Source organism: Salminus brasiliensis, chromosome 12, assembly GCF_030463535.1.
Source record: "Salminus brasiliensis chromosome 12, fSalBra1.hap2, whole genome shotgun sequence".
NCBI classification, from domain to species: Eukaryota; Metazoa; Chordata; class Actinopteri; order Characiformes; family Bryconidae; genus Salminus; species Salminus brasiliensis.
Window position 1 is genome coordinate 38,697,184 of NC_132889.1, and position 27,040 is coordinate 38,724,223.

At 41.8% G+C, this 27,040-nt stretch overlaps 1 protein-coding gene across 1 annotated transcript; it reads right to left on the bottom strand.

Annotated features, from left to right (window-relative positions):
• Positions 1 to 663: 663 nt before the first annotated feature.
• Positions 664 to 20,314, bottom strand: nde1 (nudE neurodevelopment protein 1). Its single transcript, XM_072693776.1, has 9 exons — positions 20,116 to 20,314; positions 15,050 to 15,175; positions 14,764 to 14,917; positions 12,566 to 12,714; positions 12,187 to 12,323; positions 10,901 to 11,086; positions 10,378 to 10,463; positions 8,301 to 8,446; positions 664 to 6,646 (listed from the first exon to the last, which is right to left on the bottom strand). The coding sequence occupies exons 2-9, from the start codon at positions 15,133 to 15,135 to the stop codon at positions 6,598 to 6,600; spliced, it is 993 nt and encodes a 330-aa protein (XP_072549877.1). The 5' UTR covers positions 15,136 to 15,175; positions 20,116 to 20,314; the 3' UTR covers positions 664 to 6,597.
• Positions 20,315 to 27,040: the final 6,726 nt, after the last annotated feature.

Here is a 27,040-nt window from a genome sequence, read left to right on the forward strand (position 1 = left end):
AATCCGCTCTGCTTCTGCACTGGAAGCTCAGTGAAGACGGTCTGGGACACTGAGGCTCGGCCTTGGAGAAGGGGGCGGATCTACCAAACGATAAGGCGATGAATCTGATGCTGCCTCGGGTCTCTACTATGGTTGCAGATTTGACTTCATTTCTATAGAGCGGAGAGAACTGGAACCACGGCGATCACTGGTGCCACCGTATCATCAGGGTAGTCCTCCTTGCACACCTCCCATGAAGATCAACCTTGTCTGGTCTCTTTCTGATGGTAGATGGCCTTTGACCTCAGCTGTGGGCCAAGATCTACATGCTACCCTGATTAGAGTTTAGGATCGTTGGAGTCTCCTTTATTCATCTTGAGGTTCTGCTGGTGGGCTGAATTTGCTAGGACATCCTGACCTGATCATGTTGGTCAGCGGTTTCACTGTTTCAATCCTCTGCAGAGAGCTCTCTGGATCTGGCCATGATGGTGATCTTCATCACCCCTCAATTCAACCATCAAGATCAGACCAGAGGTTTAAATCAGACAGACTCTCAGTACTGATCACATGAAGATCAGACATCTAGATGTTCAAATATGTGAAATTTTTCATATGGTGCCCTAATCATTCACCCACATCAGTGCATTCGATCCACAGACAGCACAGAAACTCAGAGAGGCAAGCTGGGTATGTCACTGGCAAGTTTATTTGACAGCTGGACCTCCACACAAAACTCCAAACCCCCTAAATCATCTGGACTACAAGGACGTCTTTAGTACAGTTATTGCTTACACAAGCCCTGAGATGAGCGATACACTGAACTCTATGTGCCTGAACTTTCTCGAATATCTTTCCTACGTTAGTACCTCTAAGCCAGGGGGAGGGTCAAACTGGGTTCCCTCAGCACCGCAGCTCTGCAGCCTTCAGCTCCTTCCCATTAAACTTCACCCCGCTCAACTCATCAGCTGATCAGCTGAGGGCCTTCACGATCTCTGTGCAGCTGTGGCCCGGAGGGAACCCGGTTCGAGAGCCCTGCTCTAAGCAATAGTAGAAAGAAGCATGTCTCAATTCCTCTTTACAGTTCTAATTTTAACATAAAACACTCGTACCCTTCACTGAAGTATTTAAATTGGTTCTCAATACTCGAACAAGAGAGTCTGTCTACAGGCAACAGATTAAACCCCGACCCGAGTTCAATCCACTGCTTCTCCCGCAGTCATATCCCTGATAAATCAGACAGACGGCCAGAGTACATCAAACACCTCCTCCTTCTCCAATAATAATCGTAGATCAGCAGAGCACTTTTACACTGGAGCTACGAGGCTAATGCTGCCATACACCAATTAGCTAGTGCTAACTGTGCGTCTTGATCATCACACTCTCCTGAACCCCTGTGCAGGCTCCGGACACTGGTCCTGCTGAAGAAACCAGCCTGGCTAGCTCAAGGTAGCACAGGGTATGCTTCCATTGAGGTTTGATGGTTTTATTGGTCTACCAGTATGACCAACATGACCAGGCTAGTCTATGAGTAAGAGCAAGCTGGTGGACCACCATGATCAAAGCTGGCTGACCAAAGTATGCTGACCAAACTAATCAACCAGTATGAAAACTTCTTCAGTTTGAAGAAGAGCCAAACCAGTATGCATACCAGTACAGGGTGTGTGTTGCGTTGACCATCAAAGACTGGCTCAGACCCTCTGAAACTACCTATCAACAAAGGCTGGTCACGAGCTGGATTCTTCAGCAGGGGTTTGGCTCACTACTGCACTATATGGACAAAAGTATTGGGACACCTTCTCATTCATCTCATTTCCTGAAATTAAGGGTATTAAAAACAGTTTATCCTGAGTTTGTTGGAATAACTGTCTCTACTAGATTTTGGAGGAGCATTGCTGTGAGGATTTGATTGCATTCAAAGGATGAGGTCAGGATGTTGGATGATCATCATCATCATCATCCCACCTCATCCCAAACATACTGGATCCACAGTTCATGTTGATCAATAGGTAAATGTTGATCTGCTGTTGATCAGAGAGTCCTATTATATTGGCAGTACTTCTCTACGGGGACTAGACAAGCATTTGCACATCTGTATAAGCAATGGGTGCCACATAAAGTAGTTAAATGCATCATTAGAAGGGGTGTCCACAAACATTTGGACATATAGTGCATCTATAAAGCCTCGAAAACAGTTAGCATGATGCTAATTGGTGCACATAAGCTGCTCTTTGCACTACATTATCCTTGTAGCTTCAGTGGAAACGCATTGAAGCCTCAGACACCAAACATGGCCGAGAACGTTTGGAGGAAACTGTGAATTAGATCGTTGCCTAAATACTAAAAACTTGAGAACATGTCAATTAAGGCACCGATGTTGTTGTCGGGATGTGCTACGGACGCCAAAATAAAAGCCCTCAAGTCAAAAACATCTTTGAAAATGAAAGATTAGATGAGTTGGTACTGCAGAGAAGGCACTGGAGCCATTACTGGTCAGCAATTACTGCAGTTTGTTGGGCACTCCTGCTGAATCTTGGTGTTTTTGAACGCTACAGAGCTAAAATAACACCATCTGTTAGTAACAAAACTCCGCTAATACTGGAAATACAAATCAAAACCAAAGCTCCAATTTAGAGGAACTATTCAGCCAAACTTTGTTCTTTTAAATAAAAAATATACAGTTATAAACGATTTACACTGGAGCTACGATGCTAATGCAGCTAAACAAACAGTAATGGCACCAGTTAGCCTTGGACTTGGCCAGCTGGTCAACCCGATCAAGATGGTTAAAACCTGGTTGACCAGTTTAGCGCTTGACCAGCATTTTTTTTTTTATTTTAGTCCGATGGTTGTTCGGTCAACCAACAAGATCGACAAGCTCTCGCTAGACCAGTCTAGTCAACCAATATGACCAAGCTAGTCAACCACCATACTGGTCCACTGGTATGACCAGTCTGAGAACCAGCAAGGTCAAGTTGGTCATACTGATTGATTAGCTTAATCAATCAAATGAAAAATGGTCAAGAGCTAAGCTGGTTTACCAGTATAGGATATGTTTTAACCCAGATTACCAGCATTTTTTCAACCACTCTGACCATCATAGACTGAACCAGTTCCCAGCAGAACCTTGTAGCTCCAGTCCAAATCGAACATTTGGGATCAGAAGGATTTCGAATTTGAGAACAGATTTTTTTTCCTTTCTTTAAGGGTTGCTATAAAGGACCCAGATCATGAAAAATGTCAAACCTTTCCTCATTTAAAATATACATATTTTTGTTTACTGTAGTGTATAAACAAAACACACAGTTCACTCTCCCAACCCATACAGTCCACCTGTGGACACTAAGCTGCAAAAGCAACCGGTCTAAAATTCATCAGGCGAAGCGTTCGAACCTGGACCACCAATCAGAACACATCTTATTTGCATGAATCAGTCTTTAAAAGGCACAGCAACAGAAACAGCTCGTTTATAGATGATGATGAGAGGCTGGAAAGCTGTTGTGTAAAAAATGAATTTTGGCTATTTGTAGCTCACAAACCACCTGAATGTTAAGATGAGCTGATTAGAAAAATAACACCCAGGGAAAACGGAGGATACGGGCCCTTTAACACGGCGCAGTCCTGCCCTGCCGTACTTTAAAAAGCTTCCTGCTCTTAACGCACCTGATTCAGCTCAGAGCTAATAAACCAGCTGAGGACTCATTTTCCAAATCCCCGTACGCTAAAATATGAACATCTGTGTTCAGTAGGTTCCCCCAGCGGTTTGACCACAAATCCCAGCCATGTTCAGTGTCTGAAGGAAGGTTCTTTAGCATACGGCGGTGTTCAGTAATCTCTAATATTATAATCTAATAATTCTAATAATTTCTAAACTGCTTGATTCACTACAGGCTACATAAGCTGACATTAGCTGCAAGATATATTGGCCTCTTAGCTCCAGCGCTAAATAGTGAGTTATAAGCTTCCATTGGCCTTATAGCGCTAATTAGCCTGATAGCACTACGAGGTGGTTTATAAACTTCCATTCCTTGTTACTAACATTAGCCTCATATGCTTACATTAGCCTCATAGCTCAAGCGCTAATTAGTGAGGTATACGCTTCCATTAGCCTCATAGATCAAGCGCTAATTAGTGAGGTATACGCTTCCATTAGCCTCATAGCTCAAGCGCTAATTAGTGAGGTATACGCTTCCATTAGCCTCATAGATCAAGCGCTAATTGGTGAGGTATACGCTTCCATTAGCCTCATAGATCAAGCGCTAATTAGTGAGGTATACGCTTCCATTAGCCTCATAGCTCAAGCGCTAATTAGTGAGGTATACGCTTCCATTAGCCTCATAGATCAAGCGCTAATTGGTGAGGTATACGCTTCCATTAGCCTCATAGATCAAGCGCTAATTAGTGAGGTATACGCTTCCATTAGCCTCATAGCTCAAGCGCTAATTAGTGAGGTATACGCTTACATTAGCCTCATAGATCATGCGCTAATTGGTGAGATATACGCTTCCATTAGCCTCATAGATCAAGCGCTAATTAGTGAGATATACGCTTCCATTAGCCTCATAGATCAAGCGCTAATTAGTGAGGTATACGCTTACATTAGCCTCATAGATCAAGCGCTAATTGGTGAGGTATACGCTTAAATTAGCCTCATAGATCAAGCGCTAATTAGTGAGGTATACGCTTACATTAGCCTCATAGATCAAGCGCTAATTAGTGAGGTATACGCTTACATTAGCCTCATAGCTCCAGTGCTAACTGAAAGAATGAGCTTCCATTAATTTGGTAGATTAGCCTTACGGCTCTAATTAGCCTGATAGCACTAATTAGTGGTTTATAAACTTCCATTGCTTGTTACTAACATTAGCCTCATAGCTCCAGCGCTAATTAGTGAGGTATAAGCTTCCATTAGCCTCATAGCTCCAGCGCTAATTAGTGAGGTATAAGCTTCCATTAGCCTCATAGTTCCAACGCTAATTGGTGGTGTATTAACTTCCATTGCTTGTTAGTTACATTAGTTTTTTAGCTCCAGCGCTAATTAGTGAGGTACAAGCTTCCATTAGCCTATTAGCTCCAGTGCTAACTGAGAGAATATAAGCTTCTATTACTTTGCTAGATTAGCCTTACAGCCCTAATTAGCCTTATAGCACTACGTGGTGGTTTATAAACTTCCATTGCTTGTTAGCTACATTAGTTTCATAGCTCCAGCGCTAATTAGTAAGGTATAAGCTTCCATTAGCCTCATAGCTCCAGCGCTAACAGAGAATATGAGCTTCTATTACTTCGCTACATTAGCCTGTGTATAGCTCCAGCGCTAACTGGTGGTTTAGAAACGTCCATTGCTTGTTACGGACGTTAGCCTCACAGCTCCAGCGCTAATTAGCGAGGTACAAGCTTCCATTACGGATTAGCTACATTAGCCTCGTAGCTCCAGCATGAAACTAAAGAAGCTGAACTTCAGACACCAAACACGTCTCGTTTTGGGGTAAATTTGTGGATCTGATTCTTTAATAACGGAATTACAAATAATTCTGTATAAGCTCTTTAATTATACGGAGGCGTGGATATAGAGATCATCTGCTGATATGCCGACATCTGATATATTAAATGTACAAAGTTTTAGCAGCGCTGTTCAAATGAGGTGTTGAGGTTCTTCGTCTAAGTAAGTGAACTAAAGAAGTACAGCTCATTTTTTATATATAGATTTTAGACCCAATAACTGTTTATTTACTGAATTAAGACAATAAAACGCAAAATGTGCCATAATCATAATTCATTTTCTCCCAATCTGCTGAATTTAGTAAATAAACAGTAATTGTGCAACAGTCATTCTAAGCAGTTATCTACCTACACTAATATGGCTGATATCACGGCGCATCCCTATTAATTATCACTGATACCAAACGAGATATGCTGACCCCCATTCCTGGAGCACCAAAACGTTTAGGATCAGGTATATCAGAGCAGGAAACCCCCAAATACGCAGGACACCGACTCCAGAACCAGGTCCTGGAGATCGCAACGCCGCGCTAAAGCAACAGCTCCGCTGGGTTTTGGAGAACACCTCAACCGGCTTCCATTCCTGCACCAGTTGAGCTGTAGACCCTCATCTTCGCTCCCTGCCAGACACTCAGGAAACTCACACAGTCATCACCAACTGCTCCCCATCTTTGGCCTCACCATATAAAAAGGCATCAAGTTCAAGGAGAAGAAACAAAACAAAACAAAAAAAATAATAATCGGACCCATAACGGGTCACCACATAGAAAAAACATCTAAGCAGAAGCTTGTTAACTCGAGACCAGTGTTAGAGACAGACTCCGCGTACAAAAATAGGCTGTAAATATATACAAAGCAACGCAGGACACAGACCGGGGGTCAGCAGTGCTGTCAGACAGTAGTAGTAAAGCAGGAAGACAAACGTTCAAGTGGTCCTGAAGCCCCTCACACTTCGTTCTGCAGGGCCAACAGGGAGAGGAACATGAAGATAGTTAGCGTAAGCTGCACATCGGTTCATAAAAACAGACGTGTTGTGCATTAAGAGGCGGCGGTGTGAATACTGTGTGCAGGAGAAGTGGTCCAGGACCACCTGAACCACTAATGGACATAGACTGGATTCGTTCAGAGCACGATCTTCGATCCCTGACTGAAGTCCAACCGTTTCACCATCCTGTGGAAACAGAAACACAGCTGTTAAAAGAAAGGAGCTCGAGATGACTGAAGAACCTTCAGGCTGTTTGGTAGTCTGTGTTACACCCAAACAAGAGCCGACACAGACAGTTACATTACCATCACGCTCATATTCTACACGGGGACACATTTTACAGCAGAGTTACTGTTAACTTGCTTAAATGAACATGTTATGAAATAGCTAAAGAATCATAAATAGGCATATATATATATATATATATATATATATATATATATATATATATATATATATATATATATATATATATATATATATATAAAATTTGTTTTTTTATTGAAAATTATTTATTTCAATCTCAAATGTATATAGATCATTTATTTTAAAATTTATTTTTATATGTATAAATACATATATACATACATATATATTAAAAAAACTTTTGAAAACTAAAAAAATTGGAATGGAGCTATCAGTCAGTAAAGTGTTTATATAAATATAGCTGATGTTATTTTAAGGAGATCCTGGACTACTCAAATATGTCTTAATTTGAGATGTAAATATTATTAGAATTTAGTTATTTGCCTAAATTTGAGCATGTTTTGATCAAACATGAACTTTACGAAAAATAAGCATTTTTGAAATTTTCCTTGCTTGTAAAAACTACAAAAACATAAAAATCTCAAATCATGCTGGAAATTGATGATCTAAAAAATCTAGTAATACAGATGAGTATTTGTATCTGAAATTCGAGCTCGTAGATCCAGTACTTACTGGAGGGGAATACATCTCCATTACTTGTTAGCCAGTTACATTAGCCCCATAGCTTCAGCGCTAATTTTTGCTACGTTAGCTACGTTAGCCTTGTAGGCTAACATTTTTCTCAAACTTACTTTGAGGTAAATTGTGTGTGATTCTTTAATATTGGAATTACATGCTCTGTATTTGTATTTAAATGACTAAATATGATGACTATTTTTCCCTAATCACTGTTTAATTGGATTGGCAATATGCAAAAGTTTCTGCACCCCTGTTCAAATGTGTTGTTGATGTTCTAAGTAAGTGAACTAATGCTCTACAGGTAATACAAAAAATTTAATTATTTTATTCATTATTATTCTCTTATTTATTATTATTATTATTATTATTATTATTATTATTATTATTATTATTATTATTATATAAAATATCATATATTATATAAAAATATATATAAGCGAGTAAACGATGATGAATGATTAAAGTCATTGTCGGCCCCAATATAAACTGTAACAATTTTGTTGTTGTTGGTTTTGGTATCAGCTTGGTACAAAAGTATTTGTTCTTGTGACATCCCCATCACAAACAGTAATTGTGCGTAAAATGAGTAGGGAAAAAAAATCATTAACATTAATTTAAATTTTGTTAATACTTCTTCTGGATCTCTCAGCTTATCCAGAAATGCATGTGTACAACTATCCATTAGGGGGCGCTTAAAGCCTGATTTGTATTTACTGCAGTGGAGTAAAATTAATTGCACTCCCCAACAGCAGGGAGAGCCCAAGAGTTTAATAAATAAATAAATAAATAAATACAGTTCAGACGAGGCTGATCTCGTAATCAGTCGTGCTGATTTTCGTTCACGTTCTTCAACCTCGATCTCTGAACGTCCGATCACTAAATCAGCACAGCTCACCCCTTGTCGTAGAGGCCGTTGGCATTGGACTGGTTCTCTATCGTTTCTCGTGACGCAGACTGTGCGTTCTGCGCGATCAGCGAGCGGCTCGGCGTTCGGTCCTGGACGTGTAGCTCGCGACACGAAGCCAGCTTCGACTCCAAATTCTGAAAAACACAAACAGTTTCATTACAGGAGCCTCCCTGAAAAAGACAAGAGGGGCGAGAACTCCTACCCTACCCTAATCATCCCCTCCTAGACTCAACTCAGCAGCAGAGTACCATTATTATTTCAATAGCTTATCAGAACTGACTGCAAATAGAGTCAACTGTATGTCCAAATGTTTCTGGACACCCTTTCTAATGAATGCATTTAGCTATTTAAGTTGCTCCCATTGCTGATACAGATGTGCAAATGCACACTCACACAAACGTACTGCCAATAGAATAGGACTCCCTGGAGCAGATAGTAAACATAAACCTGTTGGCACCATGCTGCCCAATGCCAGGCGTGGGCTAGAGGGGTATAAAGCCCCCCAGCATTGAGGAGCTGTGGAGCAGTGGAAGAGCTGTGTTCTCTGGAATGATGGTGGTGAAGCTCCATCCAGTACTTTTAGGAAGAGTTGCTGCTGAATCCAATCAAATCTTCACAGCAATGCTCCTCCAAAATCTAGCAGAAAGTCGTCTTCTCTGGACAGTAGAGACAGTTCCTCCAACAAAAGCAGGACACCCCCCCACCATTGTGTCCCAATACTTTTGCCCATGTAGCGTATATATATATATATATATATATATATATATATATATATATATATATATATATATATATAAATAAAATGTATCTACATGAAAGAGTTACAGTGCCATATATTATTTAGGTTAGCTATGCCATCTTTTGTGATGTAAATATTAACAGAATTTAGACATTTTTAATAATCTAATTATTATTAAGATAAAAACAAATGTATTATTATTATTAGAAATTATAACGCTGAGCTTTAGGAAGAATTCAAGAATAATAAGATTTGAGATAACTATAAAATGAATATGATTAGCATAAAGCAGACATATTTTTAATGGCCTGTCCTCGTGAACATGCTATACAATAACAGCCCTAAAGCCAGACGCTTTCGATCGCTCAACTCAGACAAATTGGAGACGGCAGGCCACCGGAACCGCGGCACTGCGCCGGCCCTCGAGCTCTGACCACACTCCACAGATTTAACTGCAGCTCTGTTCACAGAGGCTAAATGAGGAACAGGACATCACATGATGACTCTGAGAAAACAAGAACTCTGGAAAACGTTCAGAGAACGTCAAAAGCAGCAGTTTAAAAGATCTAGATCTACTGAACCAATGGAATATTGAAAGGCATGATGGGAAAATGCTGATGTCATTCCCTGCCATGCATTATACAGATCTTTAAGATTGAGTTTTGGTCAAATAAATATGCCAACAAATGCAAACTGCTGGACCTCACAATGATCTGGCCATCTCCTTTGAGAACTCACTGGTCCTACAGAAGCTGGAAGCCTTGATGTAGTCATAGATGATCAGTTATCGTTCTCAAGCTCCTCCTCCTCTGCTGCTGCGTTCTCACTTCACTGGCTTCCTGTAGCTGCTGCCCAGGTCATCAGATTCAGACCCCTGACTCTGGTCTACAAAGCCAAGACTGGACCAGCCAGCCCCTCCGTACTTGATGGCGATGGTCAAAAGCCGATCTGCACCGAGAGTCCTTCCAGCTTCAAGTACGGCTCGGCTCGACCCGCCATCCTTTAAGATCCACGGAAGACGAGCGTCCAGACTTTTTACTGTCCTGCACCGAAGTGGTGGAACGAACTTCCCCTGGGTGTCCGAACAGCAGAGTCCAACGCTCGCTGTCCCCAAACCCAGACTGAAGACCCTCCTCTTCAGAGAGTACAGAGTGTGTAGAGTATTGTGTGTATTTAGTAGAGTCTAAGATTCTGTATAAACTAGATATAGTTTGACACCTGAATTATATAATTAATAAAATGATATAAATACATAATAAATAATAATTAATAAATATCTAAAAAGAAATAATAAATAATGTACATTTATAAAGTCAGCACACTTACCCCCACTTTCCTCAGCAGCTCTCCTACGATATTGAGGGCAGATATCCGGGCAGACGTGGTCAGCGGAGTCCCAGTCAGACCTTCAACTACAAAACCACAACCGAAACACACGGTTTAGCACAGCACACTAGAGACTCTCCATTCCCATCTTCTAATCCAGAGCCCAGCTCTCACAAGCCCAAGTTAATCACTCAGCTCATTATCCAGCTCTGATAATGGTGTGAAACAGGGGCGCGATTCATCGTTAAGGTTCCAGCAGGTTCTCAAAACTGGATCTGAGAACCTGTGTGTTTTAGTGTCTGTTGAGGTCATTCTCCTAATCCTGCACAGCTTCAGGTGTACAGTCATAGACTCGGTCGGCTGGACAGTGCCGGGCTTTGAGGGAAAGGTAAAAAAGGTGGTGCACTGAAGTGAATCATAAGTGAACTGAATCATGATTCAATCAAAATGAATCAAATCTTGGTGAAGTCAGGAGATTTAAACCCTACATGTAAAGTATTTAAGTGTGTGTGTGTTTGCTCACTCCGGCTGTAGGACGAAGGGGGTGTGTTGAAGGTGCTGGCGGAGCCTGGGGGTCTAGGTGGTGTGGTCAGGAGAGAGGCTGCAGGGGTCCGAGTCGGGGTCATCTCCGCTTTCTCTCCATCGACAGAAACACTGAGGGAGGGCTTACGCTCCTGCTTCTGTTTAACGGCCAACTCCTGCCTCAAATCTGAGACACACACACACACACACACACACACACACACACACACACACACACACACACACACACACACACACACACAGATCGTCACCCGCAGCACAAATACAGTCACATTGCTTGCACAAGGCTTTTAAAAAAGACACGAAGGAACAGCAAAACAAAAATATCAGTGAGCGAAACCGAGACCAGCCAATAGCTGAAACAGTCTCAGGTGAACACGTGCAGTTCTGGTAATCAATCAATAAAATCAATCAATCTGTGAGATTTCAGGGTTCATATTCCACACTTTTGTATCTCCTGCACCAAAAAACGACGGGCCTAATAAACTCTTCAGACCAGCTGTAGACGTGGACTGTCAAGGTAGAAATGTATATAATGACCGTACTGTAGAACCACAGTGATCTACACTCTCTTCAGACTAGCTCACAAGATCTCACTACTCTCTTACTTTCAGAATGAGAAGCTCTTGTTTCTCCGTTTTACTGGATTTATGTTCACCTGCTTTATCTGTTCTGATGAGATCTGGAGCTTCTACAGGACAAAGACTTTTAAATAATGTGATTAGGGGACTAAAACCTCTGGACAGTACTATATAAATAAATAAACAGCACTATAAATAAATTAAGTAAATAAATATTTAACTTTGTTTAACTTATTATTAACTTTCAGTTAATCAAACTGTGAATATTAAGAGCTGCTCACAGTCTCAGAGGTTTATTATTTATTTATTATTTATTATTAGTATCTTGGCTAAATAACTTTGAGATGTCCTGTCTAGTTTTAAAAAAAGCAGCCAGACCCAAGAGAAAACAGTGCATTTTAACTTCAGCAGTAATGAGAAACGCTCATTTCACAATAAAGCACAGACTATTCCCTTTCCTGTGATATGAGCCCTTTAAAGCAGCTCTATGCAGAACTTTACCTTAAAACAGCAGCTTCAAAACCACTGGCATTAGTGTAAACCCCTGTATTTTACTCCGTTCACATGCTTCTTTAACTTTTAGTGGTGGTTCTGGATCTCCCAGCTTGTAAAATGCATTGGATTTGGGAGCCCAGGAGCAAGAAATGCTGATTCTCACATAATGCTGCTTTAAAAGCAGCCTCACCTCTGGCCTCATCTTTCAGCCTCTGCACAGACTCAAGCAGGTTCTCCTTCTCGTCCAGTTCGCTCTCCAGAAAAGCATTTCGCTCTATTACGTGATTCATCCTCTGCTCAAAGTCCTCCAGGGACATGATGGTGGCCCTGAGAGAGAGAGAGAGAGAGAGAGAGAGAGAGAGAGAGAGAGAGAGAGAGAGAGAGAGAGAGAGAGAGAGAGAGAGAGAGAGAGAGAGAGAATGCTATTAGCGTATAATGTAGGAATGCTATTAGCGTTTATGCTAATATCAGCGTTTCACCGAGTAAATAAACACTGAATGCCCAGATAAGCAGCTTTGCACTCAACTGCACAGGTCAATTTTTATTTAGCTTCTACAGTCACCACTCACCTCTTGGCTCTCTCCAGGTCATCGTTGGCCTGCTCCAGCTCCCGGATGTATTTCTGTAACTGGTCTTTGATGGCGGTGGTCTCTGCAAGGTCTCCCTCCAGAGTAGAAATCTGCCTGCAGGCCTCCGAGTGCTGCATCTCATACTTCTCCTGCAGGAACACGAACACAAAGACCTCACTGTGTAAACATCCATCCATCATACCAGCCTCAAGCCCAACAAGAAACTGACCACCAGCACTTGAGTGTTAAAGGAGCAGTCCGCAGATCACGGACCAGTCGAGACACGTTCGGTATCTGACACAAGCTTCTTTAGTTTCCGTGGGAGAGCCAAGGCTACTGTTGCCAACAATCACTGGACTTAGATGGTCACCAGTTTACTCATTGATCTCTGTATACTGGACAGTAACTGCTAAATGTACTACATCAGCTAACGCTGAACACGCTGAGTTATGTAAAAGAGGGAGGACCGCCCCTCCCACCCAGAGAAAGGAAGAGCAGTTGCTCTCTAGGACTCCCGGTCACTGACGGATGGCTGTGGCATCACCAGGGATTAAACGTTAACGCTCTGTAGCCTTTAGCTTATAAACTAGCAATGAGCGTTTATCAGCTGATGGATCAGTCTGCAACAACATAAACCCCAGAAAATCTTTTGGGGCCTCGGCTGCTGATAACTAGCTGCTTGACCGGGATTCGAACCAGCGATCCTCTGATCATGGGCGACAGCGCCTTAGTCGGCTGGACCGCTCCGGGCCCTAAATTAAACAGCAACATTAAAACAACATTATGAATGAATCAGTATTTTCTGCTCCTGGGCTCCCCCTACAGCTGTGGAGTGTAATTCACATACAAATCCGGCTTTGAGCATCCCTTCGTGGACAGCTGTGCACGTGCATTTCTGGACAAGCTGAGACAAGCTGCAGAAGCTTGATCTGAAGGTGTAGCAGCATGTGGGCGGAGGTGGCAGAGTAATACTACAGGATTTTACACTAATATGACTCTATGGGTTCTGCAGTGTTACACAGCAGTTCTGGAGAGAGGTTCTCCTCCTGCAGCTCCACCACCAAACCTCCATAGTGCAGTAGCAGCAGCAGCGCTCCGGCCCGGAGTGGGAATGACGGAGACGCCCTTCTCCCTGTTCAGTTCAGGCAGTGGAGCGTCAGCCTGATCCTGAAGCTGCTGATTAACACGACGGTTATAACCTTTACTTCTGTTGTTAGAATTGGACCGGCCTTTAAGACGGCATTTGGGAACCCACCCCCACACCACCCCCTGCCCGCCCCCGGATGAGGGGGCATTTGAACTGGTAATGAAGCTGGAGGCAGACCTGAATAAAAAGGCTTCTTGTTCGCTCTTCTCTCTCTCTCTCTCTCTCTTCTCTCTCTCTCCTCATCCTATGTTCTTTCTTAGTGCTGCTCTCATTTGCCTGCAGTTTATCTTACTTGGCTGATTTGAATAAGTATCAGAAGCAATAGATCAGCTATAAAACCTGAACTGCTGACGACAATGTCTGACTGTTCTGTGCTGACGGAGCTGCTAGTGCTATTAAGTGTGTGCGTGTGTGTGTGGGGGGGGGACTTTGCTGAGGGCGGGGACAGTCACACATTCAGAGGAAAACAACAGGCCTGATTCAGGGACAGTGAGGCAGCTGATGCCTCGTCTACAGCAGTGTCTGGAGGGGAAGCGCACTGCACACCCCCTCTTCTTATTTTCCTGTAGAAGGGAACCGTACTAGAACATCAGCGGAGAACCGAATCTCAGGTTATAGTGCGATTAACCTACAAGCAGAGGATCTGGGTTTAATGGTGGTTCCTGAGCGGCGCAACTGTCTAAGCGCTGGCTTTATGATAATCATCAGGTTCGATCCTCTCTGATGCCACAGCCATCCGTCAGTGATCGGGAGTCCCAGAGAGCATAACTCCTCTCCCTCAACCCCCCCCCCGCCCAACCCAATTGCTCAGCATTGGCGACGCTAGCAAATCCTACAGTGTCAGAAACCTCATTATCAAGTCCATTAACAGACTACTGAACACCTCCACCGCTGTGTGAAGATTTAGGCCTGCGGTTAGCAGCATGCTAATTGGTGTACATAAGCTTCCATTGTTAGCTCCTTTAGCCTCGTAGCTTTGGTTTAAAACATGTCTTGGTTGCTTGACTATATTTGCCGAACTGCTCCTTCCCAAGCTTCCCAGCCTCAGCACCTTGTAGTTCTCCAGCTCCATGCGCAGCCGGTTGTTGCTCGTGAGCAGGTCGCGGTTTCGAGCCTCGCACTGTTTCAGCTCCGTCTCCAGCTCCACCTCATAATCACGGCTCATCTGCTGGAACTCCTGCAGCTCCTCCTGAACCTCATCAGCCCTGATGACGCACAAACACACAAACACACACAGTAATCAACGATACTAATTAACAGGCTCGTTTCCACAGCGATGCCACAGCCATCCGTCTCCGGGAGTCCCAAACAGCTCACTATGGGTGCACCCCCCTTACCTCTGCAGGTGCTTTGCCGCCTCCTCCTTCCAGTAATCCCGTTCTTCTTCCACAGATGAAAACGTTGGTGGTTCAGAGTCACTCATCTCCGTCCAGACCTACAGGCTCCCCTCAGCTCCTCCAAACCTGCATCAGCCAATCAAACACCAGCAGATAAAAGGCATGGTCCAATAAAGGAAAAGTAGTGAGTCTAGGGTGGAGCTGGGCAATGTAACAATAATCATCATCATATTCTGATGAGGTTTGCTAGCGTTCCAGTGCTCGATAAACACTGGTCAGCTGATCACACTTCATTAAAAACAGTCTAATCAGTCTGGCTTAATTAGATGAAGCTCAGCAGATTGTGAACAGTGCGCAACAGTGCGTCATTACTGATACATTCATGATAAATATTGTGTATTGTGAAAATTTCTTTAACTATGGTGATAGTTTTTTTTTACCATGTTGCTCAGCCCCAGTTTGTATTATAATAAAATAAAAAAATAAAAAATCAATCAATAAAAAAAAATTGAAATCATCTTCATTTGAATTGTAAAATGTTCACACAACTTCGGTGACAAAATGAAGAAAAATAAAAACAATATATTAAAGTAGTTTTAGAAACTGAATAGGACTAAAAAAACTATTAAAAATCAACAATTATAATAAAATTAAAATAAATAAATAAATAGCAATGAGGTTGCAATGTGGTGGAATATTTCCGATAAATGTTGATAAATGTAATTATCGATATGTTTCCATGGAAAGTTTAGCTCGCGAACTTTGAAAATATTCCAAAATGTAAACTTTCCATAGAAATTTTAGGAACTTTTGGAATATATGGAATTTATTGAAATTAAAAGGAAATATTGGATCATTTAAATAAATTGTATCATACACTAGCATCAATGTACAGCAGACATGAAGACATAATACAAATATTTTATATAACAGCCAATTATGGGAATTAACTGGAATTAATGGGAATATTTAAAGCTAAAGGTGAAAAACTTAGATATTGTTGTTAAAAATATACTGAAGCATAATCTTGGCAAAAATGATTAGTTATGATACTAAAACAGCTGAATAGCAAAGCTGCCCCTCGAACCCAGACACACGGCACATTACATACTGCAGGGCTATTGAGACCACGCCCCCTGCATCCACTGTTCGCCCCCCCATCATATGTCTAAGGTGATTTCTAGAAACCGGATAAATAGTCACAGTCCCACACTTCAAACAAAATGTAAGACAGTTAATGAATAAATAAAATAAATAAATAAATAAATAAATAAATAAATAAGGGGGTTAAGGGTTAGTTAAGGGGGTTTTCCAATTGCTGACAATTTTTTGTTCTGTATGTTCCAATATGACATACAGAACAAAAAAGGTTCCACTACTTTTACGAGTCAGAGAACCCTTTTATTTCTGCTTACGAGACTTTTTTTTAAACTACCTCTATTCGACAAAGATCTAGTCCAAGTACTAGACTAATCTGAAGCGCTGCTATTGGTCCGTTCATCGGGAGCCGCTGTGGTTCTCAGGTAGGGTAACAAACACAGTGACAAAACTCAGGGATGTAGCAGGTGACGACTAGCTTCACGCATTATCTAGAACCTGCACCTTATGTCCAGACCAGGCTACTCCTTACTCGAGTTTCCAGTAACAGCTAAACAAGTCCCGAGACCCACCGTCCACTCCCAGAAGGCCATGCTGTCCGACGTAAAAATGCACATATCTCCACCTATTCAGCCCCACACACTCATACTGCATTTCTCATTTCTTCTTTGACTTTTTGAGGCACGACCAATCAGAACAGAGCTTATTTGCATATATCAGTCATTAAAGCACAGTAATAAAACAGCCTGTGTTCTAATGGATTCGAAACCCCACATAAACATCACAGAGGGACCCGAGAACAGCGACAGGGAGGATAATTGGGCCCTTTAAAGGTGTTAATGCCCAAACCCTCAGCCTTCAGAACTCAACAGGCTGTATTCATTACTGCACCTTTTAGAGATGCACCGATCCGATACTAGGATCAGATATCGGCCCCCCGATACTAACAAAACTGGCTGGATCGGGTATCAGATAATTAGTCTGATCTAAAGGGCCGATCCATTCACAGAACCCGGTTCTCATACCGCATTTTTATAGTTTGTTTTAAATTAGTAAACTAATGATTACATCATTCCTGATGCCTCAAGTCTCGCCCAGAGGGTCAGTTATTAGGTTTATTAATTCAACAATGGTATCGGATCGGTATCGGGTATCAGATCTGTATCAGAACAGAAAAAGATGGACTGGTGCAGCCCTAGTAACTTTAACACTGATGTATGTAAACCAGCTCGGTCCTCTGTTCTGATTGGCCCTGCACAGGGCGGAGCTACACTGCTGCAACTGTGACATCACAAAAACAATGAACTCAAAGCCGGGTGTTTCTGCAGATCTCCGTATTCAGACTGGGGGTAAAAACACAGGGCGTTTAAAACTTGTACAGATCCGAGGTCCACTGCGAAAAATGCAGCTTTGCAGGATATTTGTCCTTTAACAGGACGATTCGGCCTAGTCAGGAGGTCAAAGGGTCAAAACACAGCCGCAGAAACACCGGACTGATCGAATAATGGTTATAGGTAATAACTGTTAGAAGTATAGAGTTCTAATTTAATTTAATTCAACTTTATACAGAAGCATATTAATACAAATCCAGCAAATATTACATTTTAAATCAAATAAAACACTCAATTATTGCACTTACAGAACAACAACAGGACTGAATATTTCTTTTTTCTCTTTCTAGACTAAAAATTCAGTCCTATAGTGCATTACAGTATTAACTCTGCGGTAAACAATAATGAAATATAAGAGCTATTAATGTTAATGTTAATATTGTCAGTCCAGTCCTGCTGTAGAGCTATTCATGCTAATTTCAACAGAACTTCACTAAATAAAACGTTAATAAATGTTAATAATGTAACAGGACTGTTACGACAGCTATTAAATGATGACCAGCTAATGATTACTAACCATTTAGTGATTGGATTTTAATAAATGTAAGATTTGCTCAGATGATATTTGCCATCTACCAACTTACCTTCAGTCCTACTGTAGTGATAATTGTGTAGAAATTGAGCTGAACTGTATTACAGTATTATAGTATTACTATAATAAAAGTATTGGAGTTATTTAACATTAGATTTGTTCCTGTAGAGGTTTTATTTTTTAATGAGAGAAATTATCCTCCAGTCTCAGTGTAGATCTGCTTATTGTAGCTAAAGATTAAACAGAATGTAAAAATAAAAAACTAAATAAAATGTTACTATAATAAGAGTTATTGAACACACATATATATATATATATATATATATATATATATATATATATATATATATATATATATATATATATATATTTTATGGATTTTTTTAGGAATGATCCTCCAGTCTCAGTGTAGATCTGCTTATTGTAGCTAAAGATTAAACAGAATGTAAAAATAAAAAACTAAATAAAATGTTACTATAATAAGAGTTATTGAACACACATATATATATATATATATATATATATATATATATATATATATATATATATATATATATATATATATATATATATATATTTTATGGATTTTTTTAGGAATGATCCTCCAGTCTCAGTGTAGATCTGCTTATTGTAGCTAAATATTAAACTGAATTTTAGTAAATACAGAAAATCACAGCTGTTAAATGATTATGGCTGCAGCAACTTAGTTTAACCACATTTAATCTACTATTTTAACCATTTAATGATTAAATAATTTGAGTAATAGATTTAATAAATGTAAGATTTGCTCATATAGATATTTACCATATTTAAATAAACTTCCCTTCAGTCTGAGCTGAACTGTATTACAGTATTATAGCATTACTATAATAAAAGTATTGGAGTTATTTAACATTAGATTTGTTCCTGTAGAGGTTTTATTTTTTAATGAGAGAAATTATCCTCCAGTTTCAGTGTAGATGCTTATTAAAGCTAAATATTAAATTAAATGTTAGTAAATAATACAGAAAATTAAAAAACTAAATAAAATGTTATATATATATATATATATATATATATATATATATTTATATATATATATATATATATATATATATATATATATATATATAAACACTTACCTTCAGTCCTATAGTTGTGATAATTGTGTAGAAACTGAGCTGAACTGTATAACAGTATTATAGTATTACTATAATAAAAGTATTTGGAGTTATTTAACATTAGATTTGTTCCTGTAGAGGTTTTATTTTTTAATAAGAGAAATGATCCTCCAGTCTCAGTGTAGATCTGCTTATTAAAGCTAAATATTAAACTGAATGTTAGTAAATAATATGTTAATAATGTAACAGGACTGTTATGGCTGCAGCAACTTATTTTAACCACATAAATCTACTATCTTAACCATTTAATGATGAAATAATTTGGGTAATAGATTTAATAAATGTAAGACTTGCTCATATAGATATTTAGCATATTTAAATACACTTACCTTCAGTCCTACAGGAGTGAGATCTGTGTAGAAACTGAGCTGAACTGGATTACAGTATTATAGTATTACTGAGTTACTGAACATTAGATTTTTATTTTATTTATTTATTTTTTTTTATTTTAATGAAAGGATTGATCCTCCAGTCTCAGGGTAGATCTGCTCATTAAAGCTAAATATTAATCTGAATTTTAGTGAAATTAATGATGTAGCAGAGGTGTGTTATGATCCCTGCAGCACTATTTTAACCGTTTATTGATTAAATGACATGATTATCTGGCGCTGATATTAATAATAAGGCTGTTTTGCTGTGTAAGGATGAGCTGGATGATTATTACAGTACTGAAGCTGGAGCTGAAGCAGGAGCTGAAGCTGAAGCAGGAGCTGGAGCTGAAGCTGGAGCTGGAGCTGGAGCTGGAGCTGAAGCAGGAGCTGAGCTGAAGCAGGAGCTGGAGCTGAAGCTGGAGCTGGAGCTGAAGCAGGAGCTGGAGCTGAAGCTGGAGCTGGAGCTGAAGCAGGAGCTGAAGCTGGAGCTGAAGCTGGAGCTGCAGTGACTCACCCCGAACTGCCCGCTGTTTACAGCCGCTGCACCGCCGCCGACCCGCAGATCCGAGCCGAGCTGCAGGTTCCGTGTCTCTGACGGTCAGTCTGAGACCAGATCCAGCAGAAATCCGGACTTTATCGCTGAAATCCGGCGAATTTGAGCACAATAGAAACTCGCCGCTTCGCCTTTTCTCCCAAAACTCTTCAGCTCTGGGTTTGACCTCGTGACCGCGCACAGACTCCGTTCGCGCTCCTCATTGGCTGGTTTGTAACGACACAGCTCTCTGGAACGCGGGCCTGATTGGTCAGCCGGCTTATAGGGCGTTCCACCACGTGTCATTTCCGCGAGCGTCCGCTGAGAGGCGCTGAAGCCCCCTTAAATGGGCTGTGTCTCAAACTGCAGGCAGGCAGCTTGCTGACTCGCTGCCTCAGAAGGCAGCACGCCCCGACGTTGCTATATAGATACGAGCGTTTAGCTGCGTTGTCATTAGCCGTTAGCATTTTCGCTCAGTGACTAGAAGACTGGCTAGATTACTAAACTTCCCCCCTGCTGAGTAGGGAGCATCCCTTACATTTGAGACACAGCCAAGATGGCCGCGTTGGTCTCAGTGTGTGTAAATACAGCAGCATTCAGATGGTGTGTGGTAGAGAGTCAGGGGGACTATGAGGGGTCTCGGGGGGGCCTTAGGCCTCACGATGAGACTGTGAGGTGTCTCAGAGGCCGCAGACAGGTTCACTACAGATGTGAAAAGTTAGATTAATAAACAGGCCTGAGTATAATAATTCATTAATAAAGCGAAGGCCCTCAAAGGCCTACAAATATATAAACGAAACAGTCGGCCCTTTGGCCCTCCACACTTTTAGTTATTTAAACCCATAAATGCACAGACTAAAGTACGTCTTTAAAATGACGTTTAATTTAGTCTGTTTTATGACTGAACACACACAACCTACTACTGCCGGGGGGGTTAGAAGATACAGGACTGTGCTGCTGGTCTCTGCAGGGTCTGCAGGGGTCTGCAGGGGTCAGGTGTAGAATAAACGTCCTCATTACAGCGGTGGGAACGTCTGAACATCTGAGCCCCTCTTCGTAAAGCATTTCTGTCCATCGGCCTCCGGAGCTGCTGGAGCTGCTGGAGCTGCTCAGATTTGACCCCAAACCCTCTGGCCCTAATGAGAGCCACTGCTCCTCTGTCTGATCTCCCGTCCAGAGGCTTTGTTTTTGGGTGAACTGACCCAGATATGGAGACGCTTTGTGATTGTTACAGTTTATTTTAGTCTGAACATGAGAGAGAGAGAAATACACAGAGAGAGAGAGAGAGAGAGAGAGAGAGAGAGAGAGAGAGACAGAGAGAGAGAGAGAGAGAGAGACAGAGAGAGAGAGAGAGAGACGGCATCTCAGTGGAATTAATTCAGATGACATCAGTAGGAAGCATTTGAAGCCAAGTTAATCCTGTTTTTAGAGGATTTACTGAAGCTCAAGCACAATGACAAGAGCTTAGAGAGAGAGAGACATACAGACAGGCAGACAGACAGAGAGAGAGAGAGAGAGAGAGAGAGAGAGGGAGGGAACACACGATGCTACTATAGATTTCACACACAGTCACAGATGTGAGGCGTTCTCAATAGGTGGTGGGGGGGGGGTAACATGGCCTTAACAGCAGTAAAGTGCTTCACTAATGCACAGTATACGCCCCCTACCCCCCCCACACACACACAACCCCCACCCCCCCACACACACACAACCCCCCACCCCTTAATCCATCTGCATAACGACCATTCCCACAATCCTCTTCTGCATCTATACAGTCTTTGACATTCAGCGTGCACATTTACATTATATACATTATATACACTGTATATGCACATGTATATACACTGTCTAAGGCAAAGGTTTGTGCACCCCTGCTCCAATGACACGAGTATCAATTAGTCACTTTACACTTTTGTACTTTTTAATATTTAAATATATAATTTAACTGATTGGAACTTTAAACGAGTTCAAAAGTAACGGCACCTTAAATATGTTGTGTGTTTATTCTGTATTTAATCTGTGAAATCATGTCATAATTGTGCAGAAAAATGACATATATACATATATATATAGTCATACCAGAACTTTATGACCACCTACCTATTAGTGGGAATAGCCACCCTTGGCTTGGATTACCCTAGCAAGACGTCGTAGTATGGGCTGTATTAGGGTGATGGAAGGTGCACACCAGTGCAAAACCATCGCCATGGCAAAGGAGGTCATGATAATAGGGTTTACTTAGTGGGGTGTTGTGGAGCTGCCGTAGTGAAGGTGTTCTGAGAATGGACTTCTCCCACATTGAGTGCACCCCAACAGCAAAACAGCAGAGCTCTATGGGTCTTTGATGCCAAAAGGGGTTAACGACTCCGGCGAGTGGTACAGAGCAATCGACCCCCCACTGTGGAGCAGTTGACCTCTATAATGAACAGCTTCCATCACCCTGATACAGTCCATACCACGACATCTCACTAGGGTCATCCCAGCCAAGGGTGGCTATTCCCACTGTTAGGTAGGTGGTCATAAAGTTCTGGTATGACTGTATATATATATATATATGTGTGTGTTTGTGTGTGTGTGTGTGTGTGTGTGTGTGTGTTTATATATTGAATATATAAATACATAGACTTTAATAAATTGATTAAAAACTCATTACTCATTACATTTAGCCAATAAAAAGAAACTATGTATCCTATTAATTAAATGTTATTTAAATTAACTCTTAATTTGGGGGCATTCAAACTTTTGCACAAGACTGTGTTTATACACTACATCAGTAATAAAATCACAGCTTTTACAAAACAGCGATTAAATATAACATGGTTTAATGTTTCAATGTTTAATAAATAATCTGATTAATAATTAACAGGGTTTGCAGTTACAGATAACCTACATGTGGGTCTAACGACACTCCTTTAAAAGGAATTCTACTGATTTTCCAAAATTCTCTGCATAATTAAAAGGTCAGAACGTGAACAGAGTCAGTCAGAGTGGGGGGGTTGAGGGGTTTGGGGGGTTTGGTGTGAAACGCTGGGTTCTAGATAATCTCCCCCAGTCAGAGCTGTGGTTCTACAGTGGAGGTGAAGGAAGCAGACGTCTGAAGCTCTAATAAAAGCTCCTCACAGAAAGTTCTTCACCTAATGGTGATGAAGACGCTGCCTGATGCCTGAGACACGGTTCTACCAGAGTTCTGAGAAGAGTTCGGCTCTAGAACCTGCTTTTAGAACCAGATCATTAAAATGGTGGAGGGATACATGCTGCAGGGTGTAGTGCGGCTACAGAAAGTAGTCCCTAAAGAAAACTGCATTAGTTCAGATTCTCTATTCACTATTTTACCATCATCATCATCAACATCATCATCATCATCATCATCATCATCATCATCACTTCATATAAAACTCAGAAGACTCGTGTAGCTGCACTGGTGGGTTTGGATAGGAGATAAATTATGGGCTGTATCTGTGTTGTTGTAGTCATGGCAACCGACTCCTGATTCCATTCACCTCCACTGTAGAGAGATCAGAGCAGGTCAGTTTCTCTACAGTGAAGCTCAGTTTCACACCGGACCCCCGACTCTGACTGAGCTCCTCTCACACACTGCGTTATTGGAGGAAGTGTAAAGTCTGACCCCTGGTGTCTTATTAGCTCACATCGGTGTTGAGTCTGGTTCAGCCAATCAGATTTCAGGACAGAACGAGGACTCTTCTTAGGATATGGTGGCGCAGCTCCCGCGCGGTGGCAGGAGAGGTCTGTCGTGTCCCATCTGGCTCATGGCGGTGTGCACCACCTTCTGCTTGATGATGGGGATCCAGACGAGCCCAGTGACCAGAAACATCAGTCCCATAGACAGGAACAGGGGTCCCACCAGGTAGGGCACGTTTCCCACCTGGGTGAAGTACAGCAGGGACATGGCCGTGCCCGTGCCGAACACCAGCGCCCCGATTAAAATGGACAGCAGAGGCTTGTGGAAGTAGTTCCAGCGCCTTTTTAACGCAGATTTGAAAGAAGTCTCTCGGGGCAGTGAAAAGGCCTCCTCCACACTGCCCTTACGCTCATCACTCAGCATGACCGACATGGTGCAGAACATCCAGAAGCTGAGAGGCGACACAAAGACATTTATTACAAAATAAACTCTGAGCAAAACAAAGCGGACAGACGTTTGTTCAGAACCAGCTAAAATAGGTTCTCCACCACAGGGAAGAACCTCTCAGCCAGGGGTCCTTCTATAGAGAAACACTGTGCTTTCTTAGGCCCCAGTTCTAAAGGGTGCAGGGTACAGTAATGGTAGCATGTAGACTGGAGCCTGACTGATATATCGGTTGGCTGGTTGATACTATCAGACGATACAGAAAAATGAATTTGACTGATTATTAACATTTGAAAAAGCATTTATTACAACCCAGCCCAAAAGATAACAATAATAATAATAATAATAATAATAATACACTTTTTACGTTAGTGGAACCCTTTCTGGCTCTAGAACCATTTTTATTAAGATTACTAAAACAGAACTGTTGAAACCGTCACAAAAAGCAAATATTAGATGAAATTGTCATGGATTTACATCAAATCCTGCAGTTTTGTTGATCATAATTTTTTAAAAAACACTTAATTCAGCTTTAATACAACAACAGTAATACGGTTCCACAGAGAACCGCTGTCCTTACTGAGAAACCCTTGTTTAAGAGTGTATGTACAGTAATGGTAGAACATAGACGTGGGCTTGACCAAAATATCGATTGGCTGATCGTTTAGCAAAGCGATGCTGATAATTAACGAGCTTTTTGGTCGACAGGTTTATCTATGCTAATGAGCCATAACATTATAACCACGCCTCCAAAACAGCTCTGACCCATCAAGGGCATGGAGGCATGGACTCCACAAGTCCACTGAAGGTGTCCTGCTGTGGTATCTGTCACCAGCAGATCCTTTAATACGTCCTGTAAGGTGTGAGGTGGGCGGGGCCTCCATGAGCATGAAGAGGGCGCCCGTGACCCCATCGCTGGTTTACCGGTTGTCCTTCCTTGGAGCACTTTTGTTTGGTAGGTGCTGACCACTGCATACCGGGAGAGAACACCCCACAAGACCTGATTGCTGATGTTCTGGAGATGTTCTGACCCAGTCATTATCTAGAACCTGCTGGTTCTTGTCAGAGCGTCTCAGATATTTGATTATTTGATTCCAAAAAATATAGTGAATTCAGAAACCTAACTTTACACAGCGGGAAATAAACAATAAAAATATCAAAATCACAGCAGCTGAATCAGATCAGGGAATCACAGCTTTTGGTCATTTCTAAACACACACACACACACACACACACACACACACAGAGAGAGACAGATCAAAAGCATTCACAACACCCTGCAGAAACTCTACACCCTACAGCCCAAAGCAGACTTACCTCAGCAGTCCATAAAGGGGGTCCTGTGAGGGTCCTGCTGGGTGTGTGAACCCTCAGTGGCTGTATTTGCTGAATAAATGCACCAGGATCAGGCCACGCCCCACTGGGTGACTCCGGTACAACATCTGTGCACATCTGGCACGGGGTCAGCATCATGCTGCCCTATTTGTGCTTCAGAGAGAGAGAGAGAGAGAGAGAGAGAGAGAGAGAGAGAGAGAGAGAGAGACAGAGAGACAGAGAGAGAGAGAGAGAGAGAGACAGAGAGAGAGAGAGAGAGAGAGAGAGAGAGAGAGAGACAGAGAGAGAGAGAGAGAGAGAGAGAGAGAGAGAGAGAGAGACAGAGAGAGAGAGAGAGAGAGAGAGAGAGACAGAGAGAGACAGAGAGAGACAGAGAGAGAGAGAGATGCGATTAGAGCCGTAAATCTCTGCACTGTTTAGAAGAGCAACAGGTCAGCCTGCAGAACAGCCACTAAAACCTCAAGCAGAGCTGCTGCTGCTGCCCTAACACACACACACACACACACACACATTAATGATAAACAGCATGATGAGAAGGGTGACTCTATATACATTTTATATATTCAAGAAGACCTATAACAAACATGGTATAATATTATATTAAATATATTCACACTATATGTCCAAATATTTGTGGACACCCCTTCTAATGAGCTTCTAATTAGCTACTTTAAGCTGCACCTATTGCTGACACAGCTTGTCTAGTCCCTGTAGAGAAGAAGTACTGCCAATAGAATAGGACTCTCTGGAGCAGATCAACATCATGACCCTATTGGCTCCATGCTGCCTAATAATGCCAGGCGTGGGCTAGAGGGGTATAAAGCCCCCCAGCATTGAGGAGCTGTGGAGCAGTGGAGGAACTGTGTTCTCTGGAAGGATGGTGGTGGTGGAGCTTCATCCAGTACTTTTGGGATGAGTTGGGGATGATGGGGATGATGAGGTGGGGCCCTGACCTCACTGAGGCTCTCGTCACTGATTACAATCAAATCCTCACAGCAATGTTCCTCCTCTAAAATCTAGTAGAAAGTCTTCTTCTCTGGACAGTAGAGACAGTTACTCCAACAGAAGCAGGATCAGCCTTTTTAATATCCTTCATTTCAGAAGAAGCAATAAATGAGCAGGTGTCCACATACTTTTGTCCATGTAGTATTTGTGTGATGCCCAAACTGGCCACAGGAGGGCGCACGGCTAAATACGCACTACAACAGGCTAAGCTAACGCTGCTAACAGTGTAAATACACCCAAAGCCTTTATTTTTTGCTTTAAAAATCTGTCAGAAAGTTAAAGAAACAAGTATAAATATTTAGTAAATCAGAAATGATCTTATTTACACTTTATAAACTGATCTGAAGCTGGGTCTACTTTATCATCCTCATCACGCCCCGCTCTGTGGAGCTCTTCCAGCCTCAGGCCGGAGCGCAGTGCGCGGAGTGATACCACACACTGCGCTGAGGTGAAAGAGGTTCGGGTTCCTCCAGCGTTCCTCAG